At 39.1% G+C, this 13800-nt stretch overlaps 1 protein-coding gene across 2 annotated transcripts in view; it reads right to left on the minus strand.

Annotated features, from left to right (window-relative positions):
- Window positions 1-13800, minus strand: part of AHNAK2 (AHNAK nucleoprotein 2) — a 61533-nt gene that overhangs the window by 20924 nt on the left and 26809 nt on the right. For both annotated transcript variants that reach the window (XM_040701328.2, XM_040701329.2), the window contains exons 2-7: window positions 6102-6172; window positions 5380-5469; window positions 4599-4655; window positions 3892-4033; window positions 2977-3158; window positions 679-2118 (exon numbers count right to left, since the gene is read on the minus strand). In XM_040701328.2, coding sequence (XP_040557262.1) covers window positions 679-2118; window positions 2977-3158; window positions 3892-4033; window positions 4599-4655; window positions 5380-5469; window positions 6102-6172 — 1982 coding nt within the window. The remainder of the gene's footprint in view (window positions 1-678; window positions 2119-2976; window positions 3159-3891; window positions 4034-4598; window positions 4656-5379; window positions 5470-6101; window positions 6173-13800) is intronic.

Here is a 13800-nt window from a genome sequence, read left to right on the forward strand (position 1 = left end):
CACATCGGCAGCTACGGTGCCCTTGGCCTCTCTGCTGCTGGACCAGCCAAAGGAAGGCATGCCGAACTTGGGCATTTTGAACTTGCCGTCTTTTGCCTTCGTGGCCTCCTTCTCTGGGGCTTTTGCCTCCCCTTCGAGGCTGAGCGCGGCCTCGGGCGCCTGCAGGTCGACACCGGCCTTTGGAAGGGTGATGTCGACGGAGGGCAGGCTGATGTCTACCTTGGGAGCTTTGATGTCAGCTTTGGGCATTTTGAGGGAGGGCTTTTCCAGTTTCCAGCCAGCGCCTTCGGTTTTGGCACCGCCAGTGTCAGCTTTGAGGTCCAGTGAGGGGCCTTCCCCTGTGACCGTCACGGTGCCGGAGGGCAGCTCGACCTCTGCGGTGGGCAGGCTGACCTCGCCTTCGGGCCCTTCCGCCTTGGGCACCGACACTCCGAATTTGGGCTTGTCGAACTTGGGCATCTTAAACTTGCCTTTGAGGCCCACGGCTTCCAGCTCGCCTCCGTCGAGCGAGCCTTCGGCAGAGGGCACTTTCAGGTCTACCTTGGGCGCCTGGAGGTCGAGGGAGCCCTCCACGGAGGGCGGCTTGATGTCGGGGGCCGAGATGCTGACGTCGACGGCGCCGGCCTTGACCTCTGCCTCAGGGAGGCTGGCATCCACTTTGGGCACGCTGACGTCCACCTCGACTTTGGGAGCCTTGGCAGTCATTGGCTCACTTACTTGAATGTCAGATTTCATTGTTTCATCCTTTGTAGTTCCCCAGGTAAATGTAGGTAATTTAAATTTTGGTAATCTCTGTTTGCTTTCTTTTCCATCAGCATCTTTTTCTGCTTTCTTTGCAGTAATTTCTATGTTTGAACTTCTGTCACTTGTCTGTATGTTTCTTTCTTCTGTCTGTTCCTTGTTTAGTTTATATTTGGATTCTACTTTGGTGTCTTGTATTGTTTTGTCATCTACCGGTAATATGGCCATTTCAATTGATGGTAATGTAATTTTCCTTGTAGATTCTTCTGTTTCTGTACTTGCTATCTGAGCTTCCACTTCCATTTTCCTGCCTTTCTCAATTTCTTTTTCAGCTTGTGTTTCCAGTCCTGAATCTGCAACATCTATTTCTGGTTTGGTTAATATCTTTTTAGTGTCTGTTTCTTTTCTTTTTGACACTGACATCCAAAATTTTGTTTTCTGAATTGTTGGTACCTGTTTGTCCTCTTCTCCTTGTTTTTCTCTTGTTTCCTGTGTCTCAGTTGACTGTAATTCAGCTCTAGCTCTACCTATTTCTAAACCTCTTTCTTCTATGTATACTTCTGCTGTGTGATCCATTGTGTCTCCTTTAATTCCATTTTCTCCTTCTGTTTTATCTTCTGTTCCTTTTTGCTTCTTTTTTCGGGATTTTGATGAGGTTTTTGGTGTTTGTTTCATTGGGGTTTCTTTCAGATCTGCTTCTAAACTGGGCTTTGATTCCTTTCTTTTTACATCTTGTACTTCAGTTACAGTATACTTCAGTGTTGATTCCTTTTCCTTTTCCTTTTTAATGCTTATTTCAACTTCAGGGCACTTTTTTGCATAAGTAGGAATACCATTTTCCCCATCTTTTAAATTTTTTGTTGAAGTTTCATTTAATTCCTCTGTTTTCATTTCAGAAACAGGAGAAGCAGTATATTCAACAGTCAGCATTTCAGGAACTTCCAGGCTGGTATCTTCTTTATCTGTTTTTTGTTTTTCATATAACAATGTAGTATTTATTTCCTTTTTTTGCTTGTCTTGATGTTCTGTTTTGGATCTGTGCATTTTGAATCCAATACTAGGGAACTTCAGTTTCTTTTGGCTTCTATTTTTTTGTTTGATATGAATTTCTTGTTGAGACTCTGTATCTGTGCTTGTAGGGGAAATATCCTGTATAGCAGGCTCATACGCATCTGATGTACTGTGAGATCTTCTGTGTCCCAATATCTTTTTGTTTTTAATTGACTGGAATTTTGGCCATGATAATCTATCTTTTTTAGGTCTTTTGCTTCTTCCTACCCTTTGGTTTACAATTAATGTTTCTCTGTCTTCTTCTGAAGTAGCTTTTCCTGAAACGTGCAGTGTTTCTTCAGGAATGCTTTCACTGAGTTCTTTATCCTGAAAGAACAAATGGTAGTTACTAAATCAAGTGTAAAATAATATGGAAACAACACAGAACAAAACAGGTAGTATAAAATATGTAGAAAATTGAGCTTTGTAGTCATGTTATGTACCTTTTACATTTAAATACAATTCTAAAAATTGAGTAGATAATTAAGTAGATTACTATTAGTATTAAGTAAATAGATTTCGTGACTGTAATATGTAGATTTAAGAAGGTGCACCTTCTTTGCAAAACACTGCAGTAAATAGAAGTTTCAATAATTGTCTATATTTATAATCTATATTTAAAATAATGTTTGTAAAATAATATTAATTTTTGTATGATATGAAGAGAAAATTTACAGAAAGAATTTTGAAATGTTCAAGAGGCATCTGGAGGAGATGCTACGAGATACGGTTTAGTAGCTTGTGGTAGTAATAGTGATGGGAGGACGGTTGGACTAGATGATCTTGTAGGTCCTTTCCAACCTTGTGATCCTATGAATTCAGTGAAGATCTGTGAGGAGCTCTTGTGTATGTAGATATCAGGGATTATACATATACTTAGTAGGCATTTCCTCATAGTGATTTTGAGAAAAATATTACTGGTACTTCACATTTTTAAAGAATATTGAATGTAAGTAGTACAGTTTATCTGTGCTCATTTTGTCAGTGGACTTAACAACAATATCAGTGCTGACTCACCACCTAACATCAAGACTGTAGCTTTTATGCTAACAGGTATTAATTTTATTAAGTTTAAACACATGGCTATGTCTTAAGAAGACAGGTGAATGTATTTTCTATTCTATATTTCCACACAGCATGTCACTATAGTGTTATCCAAACTTTGTAAACAAGACAAGTAATGACCTGACTTAATCGTTCCTTTTTGTACTGAGCTGTAGAGTGAAAATGTTCTAGCTCTTCTTTCCCAGCAATTTTTCTTTTCAGGCTGAATTGGACTCTGTATGGCTCTGAATATTGAAGAATCTTGAGTGCATCTTCATATTTGATATTGTCAAAAAATATCGTAGCACTTAGAAGCTGATCACCTGCAAGAGGAATTTGATATCATTTTAATTATTTTGTACTTTCTTGTGATTCTTCAGATTCTGTTGTGTTCGTGTTCACACACAGAATAAAATAATCAACACCTACCATTCATTTAAAATTCAAAATTATGTTCACAGTCTAGAGTCACAGAACAGTAAATCATCCAGTCAAACTTCTCTGCTTTGGACAGGGTCTTGCTTTGAGCATGGTCAGCTACAGCATGTTGCTCAGGTCTGTCAGGTTTTGAATATTTCTAAGTATGGTGACTCCTCAGCCTCTCTGGGCAACCAGCTTCTGGGTCTGACCACCCTGACAGTTTATTTTCTTATATTTTTCACTATTTAGAATTTGTTCTTAATTAAATCATGATTTATTGTAGTTTTGTTGCATAATATTTTGCAGAAGAATCAAAGGCAGATTCTTTGTGAATGAAATACAAAGTTGATCCTACTTTTCATTTTAATTGTGTATGCACTACTTTCTGCATATTCTTTTCACCATTTGAGTAAAAATAAGATTTTTTATGGTATATAAAACAATTAACATTTCATTACTCTTTAAGAAACCAATTTTAGAAACTACAAATATCAAAAGGTTATATTAGTAGCTGGTTTGGCATTTATTATTACAATTATCCAAAGAGATGACAGATCAGAAGGCATCCATAGGCAAACACAGCTACATGCCTCATTATTCTAAGACTAAAAAACATATCAGAAAATCAGACCGTACCTTCTCTCAGACTAAACACTTTTGAAGCAGGAGATTCCTTAAGTACTTTTTTAATAAATATTCCTTCATTTCCACCACCAGCCACACTAAAACCACTAGCACCAGCTTCCACTTCTGTTTTCAAGGTCACTTCCATTGTCTCCTAGGTGTAGAAAAATATGTGAATTTAAAAGTATTAATTTGTATCAAAGTGTTTGAGATCATACAATTACTGTCCTGAAGTATATTTTTAGTAGCTCAAGAAAATATATTTAAAGCAGAGCATGCACCTGTTTGGTGTGTGTGTTCTAAATTAAATTAAGCACATGTATTAGGCCATGCTGCATTGGAGCCACAGGCAAAATAGATTATAATTTTAAAATATGAAACATACGGGATTTCTTAGGGCTGAAAGATTGCATTTTCTGTGAAGATGATAGGCACCTGAATTAGAGTTAATTGGTCAGAATAAGAGCTAGTGCTGCACTGTACTCAAATCGGAGAAGACTAAAGAGTGTTTAGAAGAATTACAGAAGTACCCCAAACTAGGAATTAAATGCACATACTTGTGCCAAATCTGAACAACTTGTTAAGTTCTCGGCCAGGATAAGTCTAAAGTGATTCCTTACCCATTTTTTCTTTCTGTTCACACATCAACATCTGTGTGTTGTAACAGACTTTTTTTTTCAAACCATGTAAATAAAACAGTTGAATGCTTTTAGACTGACCTGTGGATGACTCTGTTTTGATTTGTCAGTAGTATGTTTTTTGTTTTCTTCTTGCAGCTGAAACATAAATTTCAATTATTTAGTGTTCAAAAGTTGTGCTGTCATAACATACAACAAAAGCCCTGCCTCAGTTATAAAGCCTGGTTTAGACCAAGAATTGAGGCTGACTTTTGGCAACGGAGGCAAAAGAGGAATCTACCAGTACGACATACAGTGTTAATGATTTAACTGCATTATCCCCAGCAATAAATTAGATTCCTTTGAAGGAAATGAATGCTGGAGACCAGCTGTATTAAGACATAGAGAATTTTTCTCATACAACACATTTCTTGTGCTTTCATCCTTGTGAATAACATACATGTTTTTCATTTATTTGACTTCCAGCATCAATTTTGAAATGTTGCCTACTTAACATGACTGCAATAATTAAATAGTTACTCTTGAAAAATTAACAGATACAGATAATTTTGAAATACATACTAGATTTAAGCCAGTTAAATATCTTAATTATGGAAAACATTGCAATTTCTTGATGCTTTCTGTCCCAGATTCCTTAAAGAATGCAGTCAATTGTATTTTTTGCTGAGAAACAAAAAGATAACCAACAACAAATCTAATACAACATCAATGAACATGGTCTGGATTTTGGTGAGGGTAGGAAGACAATACAGCTGCAACTACGTCATGTACATGACATAGGAGTCTTGGCTAGCTGTAGGAGCTAAAGTCCTTTGAAACAGTCCAATAAAGCCATGCCTGCATAAAACATCAGTATTCTTACCTTTAAGTATTCTTCTTCTAGGGAATATTCATAAACTGGTGAGGATCCCTGTGGCCTTGGACGGATGTCTTCTACTGCCACTTCATTAACCTGCAGAAAAGAAATGAGGGGTTGGAAAGACACATCCACTATTAACCAGTGACCCATTTTTTAAGGAGAGATTTTCTCATCTCCTTCTGTGTAAGCATCTTTCATTAGTATTGGTTAATGAAGATAAACCAGTAACTCTTTGGTCAACAATATGAGGGATGCCCTGAAAGTGATGCCTCCTATTTCATTATGTTGACCCGCAACATCAGAGAAAGCATGTTGTTGAATTCCTCCATGAGAAAAAAATAGCACCTACTGACAGAAGAGCTGGTAGAATGACTTTGATTTTCTTTATGAAATGTATGCATCTATGGGCTGGACAGACTGAAAGTATTAACAATTAGAAAGTATTAATCAATTAGTAACAATTTAAAAAGGCCATCTTTATGCCATCTCTTGCTTCATTTGCATGGTTGAACTCTTCATCGTGTAAGTTCAAACTTTATCGCCCTCTATAAACAAGCAAACCATAGAGGAGTCCCAGAAGGAACTTGGCTGACAAACTCTCAGCATACTTCCTTGTGGAGTTAGTTTATGGGGAACCTGAGCTAGATAAAGCTTTAAGCAAATGGGATTGCAGTCAGCAGCCATAATTTGCTGGGTTTTGGGATTAAAAAAGCTAAACAACTCACAGAATCTTCATCTTCTGCATCAGCATCAGCATCTCCCGGAGGCTCGGCCGGTCTCAGTTGTCGTCCAGAACCTGAAAGAAGCACACAGGTTGTTGGAGTCAATATGAACTGTGCAAAGCAGAGAGCAAAGCTCTGCCAAGCCAACGCCCGAGCAGCACACCTGGGAAATGTGCATGGCTGGCTGTAGAAAGGACTGCTTTTGTTTAAATTCCTTATCTCATCAGGCTGATCTTTCCAAAGTGGTTTTCAGAGAGTAAGCATCATGAATTTTTGATTGTCATACAGACTCTCTTTTCATGGGTTTTAAAAGTATCCAGGGCAGAGAGGGATGGGGTAAAGGAAACACGCTGTTCAAAAGTAGGATTATTTTGAAATGCCTGAAATTGGGCAACAAAGAATGAAAGTAGAATGGATATATCATCATTTTTAGCAATTCAAGCTTACCCAGTAGCTGACAGTGTGGCTGAGCTGAACACTCCCTGCTGTGCAGGATATTCTACATACATACAGAAATTCTTCTCCTGATGATCATACCTCCTTTCTGTCTCCATGATATCTTATTTTCAAGGCATTCGGCTGTCTCTCTCTCTCTCTCTCTCTCAGGTCCAATTCTGCAACTGCCATTATCACGCATAGCTGTGGCTTGCCTAAACATATCCCCTGGCTTAAAATTATGCTTGAACGCAAGAGAAGACAGCAACAAGCAACACTGCACGGCTCTTTCATTGTCTACTTTAAACAAAGAATTATTGGGCTGGAAAATAATATTTCTGACTGTGGATATTGCATCCTGTATGTGCAAACAAGCTAGCATGTCTCATGTATGCATGCAATCACTCTACAAGTTGCGAAGCTCTTGTTAAAATGGCTGTGAATTTGATAGCTTGTTCTCATACTTTACTGATATCCTACATTTATTTTTTTCCTTATCTTTTTTGCATATGAAAATTGCTTAGTGTTGGCAAGTTCATAAAGATCTTTGCCATGTAATCAGTGGTGGACTACTTCATTAAGATGGATGGTGATATTGTGCTTCCAATGGGAACGCCCCATGTCAGTCTGAGGCCAAGTTTCCAAATATGACTGAAGAGAGGACATCTTAACCATATGTGCATCATTTAAATCATCTTAACTATCTGTCCTGTGATATTTTAGCTCCAAAGAACTAGGATCAACTTAGAAAACTGCAGAAAAATGGTCCTACTGCAGGCCACAATTCAGATTAAACACCTACAGAAAAAAAAAAAAAAAAACCCTACAGTTTTATTTTTTCAAAAGCTCTGGTGTATGCAGTTTTCAGAAGCTGAACAAAATTAGAAAATGAGTATTTAAATGTGTATCTAGAAACCTGATTTTAGACACTTCTGTATAAAATTCTGGAATTCACTCATGAAATTCTTCACCACATCCACATTAATAAGTATCATATGGGGAGAAAACCTGCAGGACTAAGGTTTTATTGTTTAATTTGTTTAGTGCTTCTAAAGATTCAGGTGCCAACAGCAAATTTTATGGCTGTTACTAAAATTCCAAGAAATAGTAGGGACTCAGACTTGTGGCATTGCCATATTTTTCACTTGGGAAAATCCCACCCACAAGGTTTGAAGTCCAGTAGAATGACTTAACAGAATAATGCTTGGGGTTGCTAGAATGTTTGCTCTTCAGTGCAGCACTTTAAGGCTAATTCTGCATCAATCCCTGGTGGTTGCCAATGATTTTGCTACTGGAAAAAGAAAAGGAAAGAATTATCTGGAAGGATTCTTGGACTAGTTCACTGCTGTTTCTCTTGTTTTACTCTAGTGATGTTTTATTTGTTTAGAACTAGAGCACTGCAACAGTGGGGTTCTCCCTTCTTGGGATTTGAATGGCCCTGCACAGTTTACACAGTTGATTTATCTCACCATCCAGTAGGGTATATCCTACAGGTTCTAACAGAACAAAAACTTTTAAAACCAGTTGCTTTAAACAAAGGATACTTAGAATGATTAGGCAGCCAATAGCTTCAAAATCCTCCTGTTGCTAAGAGCGGGCTATTCATAATCCCAGGATAATTACATCACTTCCCACAGTGAAACTTGAACACTTACTTCCCATCAGGATTACATTTTAAAACAATAAATGACTCTGCCAAGTCTTGTTTAGCATAGATGTAGAAAGGTAGACTTGGCCTAGATGCTATCTCATCTGTGCTTAGATCAGGAGAGATGTTTCTTATTTTTCATCAGCCATTTAACAGGCCAAGCAGCGCTGTACGAGGCACACGGGTGGCTTCACTTGCTTGGACACTAGCTGACAGGTGGTTGTTTTCCTTGTCCTTACTAGGGATCAAGACTTGACAAAATGTCAAATGTCATCAAAAACATCCTGAGCAAATTTGCGAGTGTAAAAGGCCTCTTCCACCCACCTTGTGATTTCCCCAGACTCTACCTACTTGTATATTAACTCTCCCCCCTACCATAGTCAACCTATGTCATAGAAGACTTGTACCCCCCATTCCCACTGTAGAGTAGGCCTGTGACTTGCTTCAGATTTTTCTTCCTTAAAAGCAAATCTGTAAAAGAGGGGAATTACAGTCCATCAACGAATTCCATTTTCAGCAAAGCCTTCTTTCTGTGTATATAAGATTGTGCCAGTAAACTATGATTTATATGCATGTCATTCTCATGCCCCAAACAGCAGTGATGCCAATGTTTTATAGGTTTGAGGGTTTTTTTTTATAAATCCTGGACAATCAATTCTTTGTTCAGAATGTTTTCATAAACAAGATGGAATTTACATCAGTGACTGCTTCTAATAGCCAGTGAACTGACTTCAGAACAAGGGAATTTTTTGAAAGTAGGCAGTAGGAGTTATATAGAATGGGACGTTTTCATGTCATATGACTGAAAATTGTGTTTGCTTTTTTTAAACACATTAAAAATATATATATTTTATCTCTTATCTAGCAACCCAGCTGGGCTGTTTGGGGTAAAACTGCAAAAATGTAAAACCAGCTCTATTATTTTTTTTTTCTTGCTTTGGTGTATGCATTCTGTAGGTAACAGTTTCCAAAAACACATTTAAGATATTACAATCAATTTAAAGTATGACAGTGTCATCTAATTCAAGCAAAACTGTGTGTTAATGTATTGTATAAACTAAACAGAAACCCATCCTCAACTGGAACACCAGCATGTGAATTTATCATAATCCGAATGCTTTAAAACCAGACTAACAATATAACAGCAAATGATAATACCAGATGTGTTGTTAAAAAAAAAAAAAAGAAAAAAAAGAAAGAAACAAAACTATTTTGCTGCTCATTCCAGTTCAAATGCTTACAGATTATATTCCCTTCTCTGCCCTTCTTAAGGTTTCATAGTACAGTTATGTTTGCATATGAATTTAGCGAATTGAAGTAGACTACTCTTATTTTTAAGTATGCAACTTTTCTTTGCATCAACTCCTTTGGCATTAGATTTCCTGCCAGAATTGGCTTTGTTTTGTTTTACTTTATTTATTTATTTTTGTGGGAACAAACTAAAATGCCGCAGTTGTCTTGTTTTCTCTGGGATTTTAACCTAGACAGGGGAAATCTGAGATTTGAGCAATCATTGCAGTGCACATATTTTTGACAAAGATTAAGTATTGCTCATTCTCAGGTAAGATCCTGATCCAGGAGGAGAGGTTTCCTTTTGCTGTGTACTGACTGGCATGAATTATCCAACTTTGCTTCAACACTGGGTTTCTCTTAATAGACAGAAACCTGAGCTGTGATAAACATACGAGACATGTTTATGCTTTGCTCACTCATTTATTATTCTTTGTTAATATATGAAAGACACAAAACTGTGCCTTTTCTCTACTAGGATTTGGTGTATACTAACTACTATTTCTTAGCTGTGGTAAAACACAAACCTTTCCATTTGTCCAGTGTTGACTTGGCTTTATGGAAATAACAGCCTCAAGTCCACAGCCAGTTACAGGACTCATGCTTAGACACTGGCAAGGGACTGCACTAATCCAGAACAGCTCCTGTTTTCTAAATGGAATGCCTTTCATGAAACAAGTACTGTGCCTAAATCTTTTGTCCACGGCTCATTCTCCCTCTTTCAGGTATCACAATTGCTTGGATTCCTTTTCTTCCCTCAGAGCCCCACAGCCCCGTCTGATTCACTTCTCATATTTGAAATAGAAAATATTTAGAATAATTCGAATATTTAAAATTCTAGCTCCCAGTTCAGAAAAGCACTTGATAACAGGAACACTATGCACATGCTTGGCATTAACTTGGCCTCTCAAGAGCACGTTTTCTGATAGGTAAGTTCACCTGACTTTAGTTTGCTAAGAGAAAATCTTCACTTTGAGGTAATAGGCAAAAAGTCAGCATTCAAATATTTTACTTTTCCTTTGGCATCCTCAGTGTTTTCCACGCCCAATTCTATTTTTTATCTACCCCAATCCACAGTCTCAATTATTTTGATGGGTTACTTAATTAATGCATGTGTCTTGCACTGGGTTTTCTGGATTTCCGAGGATATCCCAGGAGACTGGAGACTGATGAATAAATGTAGATCAAGCAGCTAATTAAAATGCTACTTCAGCTAGGCAGCATCATCAGGTATTTAAGCTCATAACTGAAAAATAGTCTAAAAATGGATTTTCTAAAAGCCTTCATGAGGTTACAGTGACTACAACGTCAGCTACCACTTTCTGAATATGAAAATGAATTCTTGGCACTTAAAAAACTATATTCACTACTTTCCAAACTCAACAGTACTACAGATCTCTGAACCCACAAGGAGATCTTTGTGTTCTCTGAGCTGCATCAATGGGCTTGATGAGCCACGATTCGCCAATCCCCCTGCTAAATAATATTCTTCAAATGATATGTACAAGCACAAAAATAGTTACTCAGTATCAGCAGTGGCCTCAAACGTTTTACTATTTCTCTTTGTTTCCCCCAGAGCTTTTTTCCACAGCTCAAATTACATATGGAAGTGATGACCTCACGCTACATTAAAGAAGACTGGAAGCCTTCAAGAGCTGTTGTTAAAAAGAAACCACTGCAGATTTGCTGTCTGCAGACTGCATGGCAAAGAGCATCTGCCTTAACACCATAGCTTGGATTCAGCTGCAAATTTCCTTAAATATATGTGCCAAAGTTTAATGTAAAGACCAACCAACCAACCAAACAAACAAAAACCCTAAAACAACCCAGCAACTAAGAATATACAGGGGTATGCTAAGCATGAGGGCCTTAGCTATGGCTGTTCGTCCCCACCATGCACAGCCTCCTGGGCAATGTGTTGGAACAGCCACAGTCTTCCAAGCAAACAATGCTGTCTGTGAGACAAACTATCCTGCAGGCAACACTTGGTGAAGGTAAGAATCTGAAAGAAACTGCAAATAAACCATACACATGCACCATGCTCCTTAGGGAAGCTTCCTCAAGGCATTACCAGTAAGCAGCTCCAACTATGCTGGGGAGAAGCATCAGCTAAAAACCGAGAGGTCCATTCTCTACGGAAACTTGCAAGCACATTTCAGAGAACTGGTTTCATTCCATTGTCCTGCGAGATCCCATGGGCTGCATTACAGCAACTGCTGGGCAGGGCTGCGGGGCATGGCAGGACCGCAGTGGGAATGCTGTGGCTGTCACTCTATCCAGGCAGCACTGCTGGCAGTGGGGAGGTGCGGGTGCAATGTCACGCAGGAGGCTGCCTCTCCCACCCTCTGCCAGGAATGCTATATTACTTCATTTGAACCACTGCCAGTGAGAGAGTGGGGGCACCCAGTGCCCCACCTAGGTTAACCAACTTGTCAGCTCTCAAATGAACTACTGCCACAGAGGAAAAAGCAGACATTCTGCCTCAGAAAAAGTGATATAACGAGGAATAGCAACCCCTGTGTTGGGAGAGGGACCCTCCCCGCCAAGCCCTGAAATTCTAGGATTCTGTGGGATGAAGACCAAAGGTCTAGCCTGTGGAATGGCAATAATGATGATGCATGCAGCTGAAGGGGTTTAACAGGCCTTCCTATCTGCAGGATGCTATCAGAACCAGTTTGGTCTGTGTTTGAGCTCTACTCCCGCCTTTGTTTTGCATTTGGTTTGGTAAAACCCCCTGGCTGCGCTCTGACACTTAGCTGCATACTTGCACCGTGATGAATGTAACTGAGCCTTCGAGCTGAAATCAGGGGCTTGGAGCAGCACTGAAGGAGCGGCTACTCCCAAATAACCAACGTGTGAATAGTTTCCTTCCATTCAAGGCATGGACAAGACGTTTCAAATCAAAGCCTCGGTATGTTAAGCTGCCCTTGTTGGCGGTTGGAGTACTTCATTAAAAGCCTTCAAATCATCTCATCTCAAAACCTTATGAAATCAGAAAATACACATATTACAATCATCAGCCTCCTCTCCCAGCTAGAGAGCTGTTTGTGAAGTTGGCTCCTGTTTTCATCAAAGAGAACGGGCCTCTGCTCTGCAAATTAGAGCAGCATTCAGGGAACTAAAGTTTCTTACACCCCAGACTGGGCTGTGTAGGATTTTGCAGAGCATTTTCTACAGGTTGACAAATATCAGGGAAGATGTGGAGGAGCACTGGCATCTGAGAACAGATATAAACACTACCATAAAAAGAGAAACTCGCAGCCCCCAGATGAAAAGGGGAGTGAATGGCTTTCCCATGAGCGTGTGTTTATTGATAAGCTCTGTCCGCAGATTTAAAACCATTAAAAGCATGCCTGCTCGCACTTCACAATGTGAGCAAAACCTTTCATGATAACAATCAGAAAGGAGCTCTTTATTTTTACAGTCGTACATCTTTCCTCTGATGGTAAAGATAAACTTAATAGAATCCATAGGACATTTCAGACCATCTGAACAAAAGTACCCTGGCAAGGCTCTGCACAGACTCTCAGCTTGAGTCATATTTAAGCAAGAAAAGCACAGGGGAGGTTTTTTTTTTGTTTTTTGTTTTTTTTTGCTGTTGCCAGATTGAAGTTCCCCAGATCCTGGGTTAGTGAGTTTGATCCAGCTATCACCATTTTCCAGTACTTGGCTGAAAATTACTGCAACATGATTTCGGTTGTTCTTGTGACCAATAAAAGCATTTAGCCAGATGCACACAATTCTTGTCGTGTTAGGATAAAATATTTAGTACAATATTTGAATAGTCCAATATTTCACCTACTACTGAAAAAGAATATTTTATAGGAGTGACAGAGTGTTTGAAAAGAAACTCCCTACTCAAGTTTATTGTGAGAACAGCACTAGAATGATGTCCAAAACAAACAGCAAAAGCAGGCGGTAGTGGCTGATACCTGAATTTTTCTCTCCTGATTTATCCTTTGTCTTGCTGGCTAAAATATGGCTGAAAATGGCAGGGTGAAAAAGGCAGCTGGAAAATGCTCTTGGCAACCAGGGATATTTCTGATGTTCCTCAGAAATAAACTCCTCCACCTATATAACAAACAAGTCTTATGAAAGTGAGTGTGAAGCTGCCTTCCTCACATGGGCAGCACTCTTCTTGCTGTCCACCCTGCTAGATATTTGTGAATTCAGCTCTTATCATGGCTTGCCTAGAAGCAGCGGCAGGTGGGTGCCTATTACAGATAAGGCCCATAAAGCTCATACGAATTCACTTTCCCACATTCCTTCTCCTCACTGATTCATCACCCCAAGAATCTAGGCTTTTCCCACAGCAGACTGCCTGCTCCA

The sequence above is a fragment of the Gallus gallus genome, chromosome 5, assembly GCF_016699485.2.
Source record: "Gallus gallus isolate bGalGal1 chromosome 5, bGalGal1.mat.broiler.GRCg7b, whole genome shotgun sequence".
In the NCBI taxonomy this organism is placed as follows: Eukaryota; Metazoa; Chordata; class Aves; order Galliformes; family Phasianidae; genus Gallus; species Gallus gallus.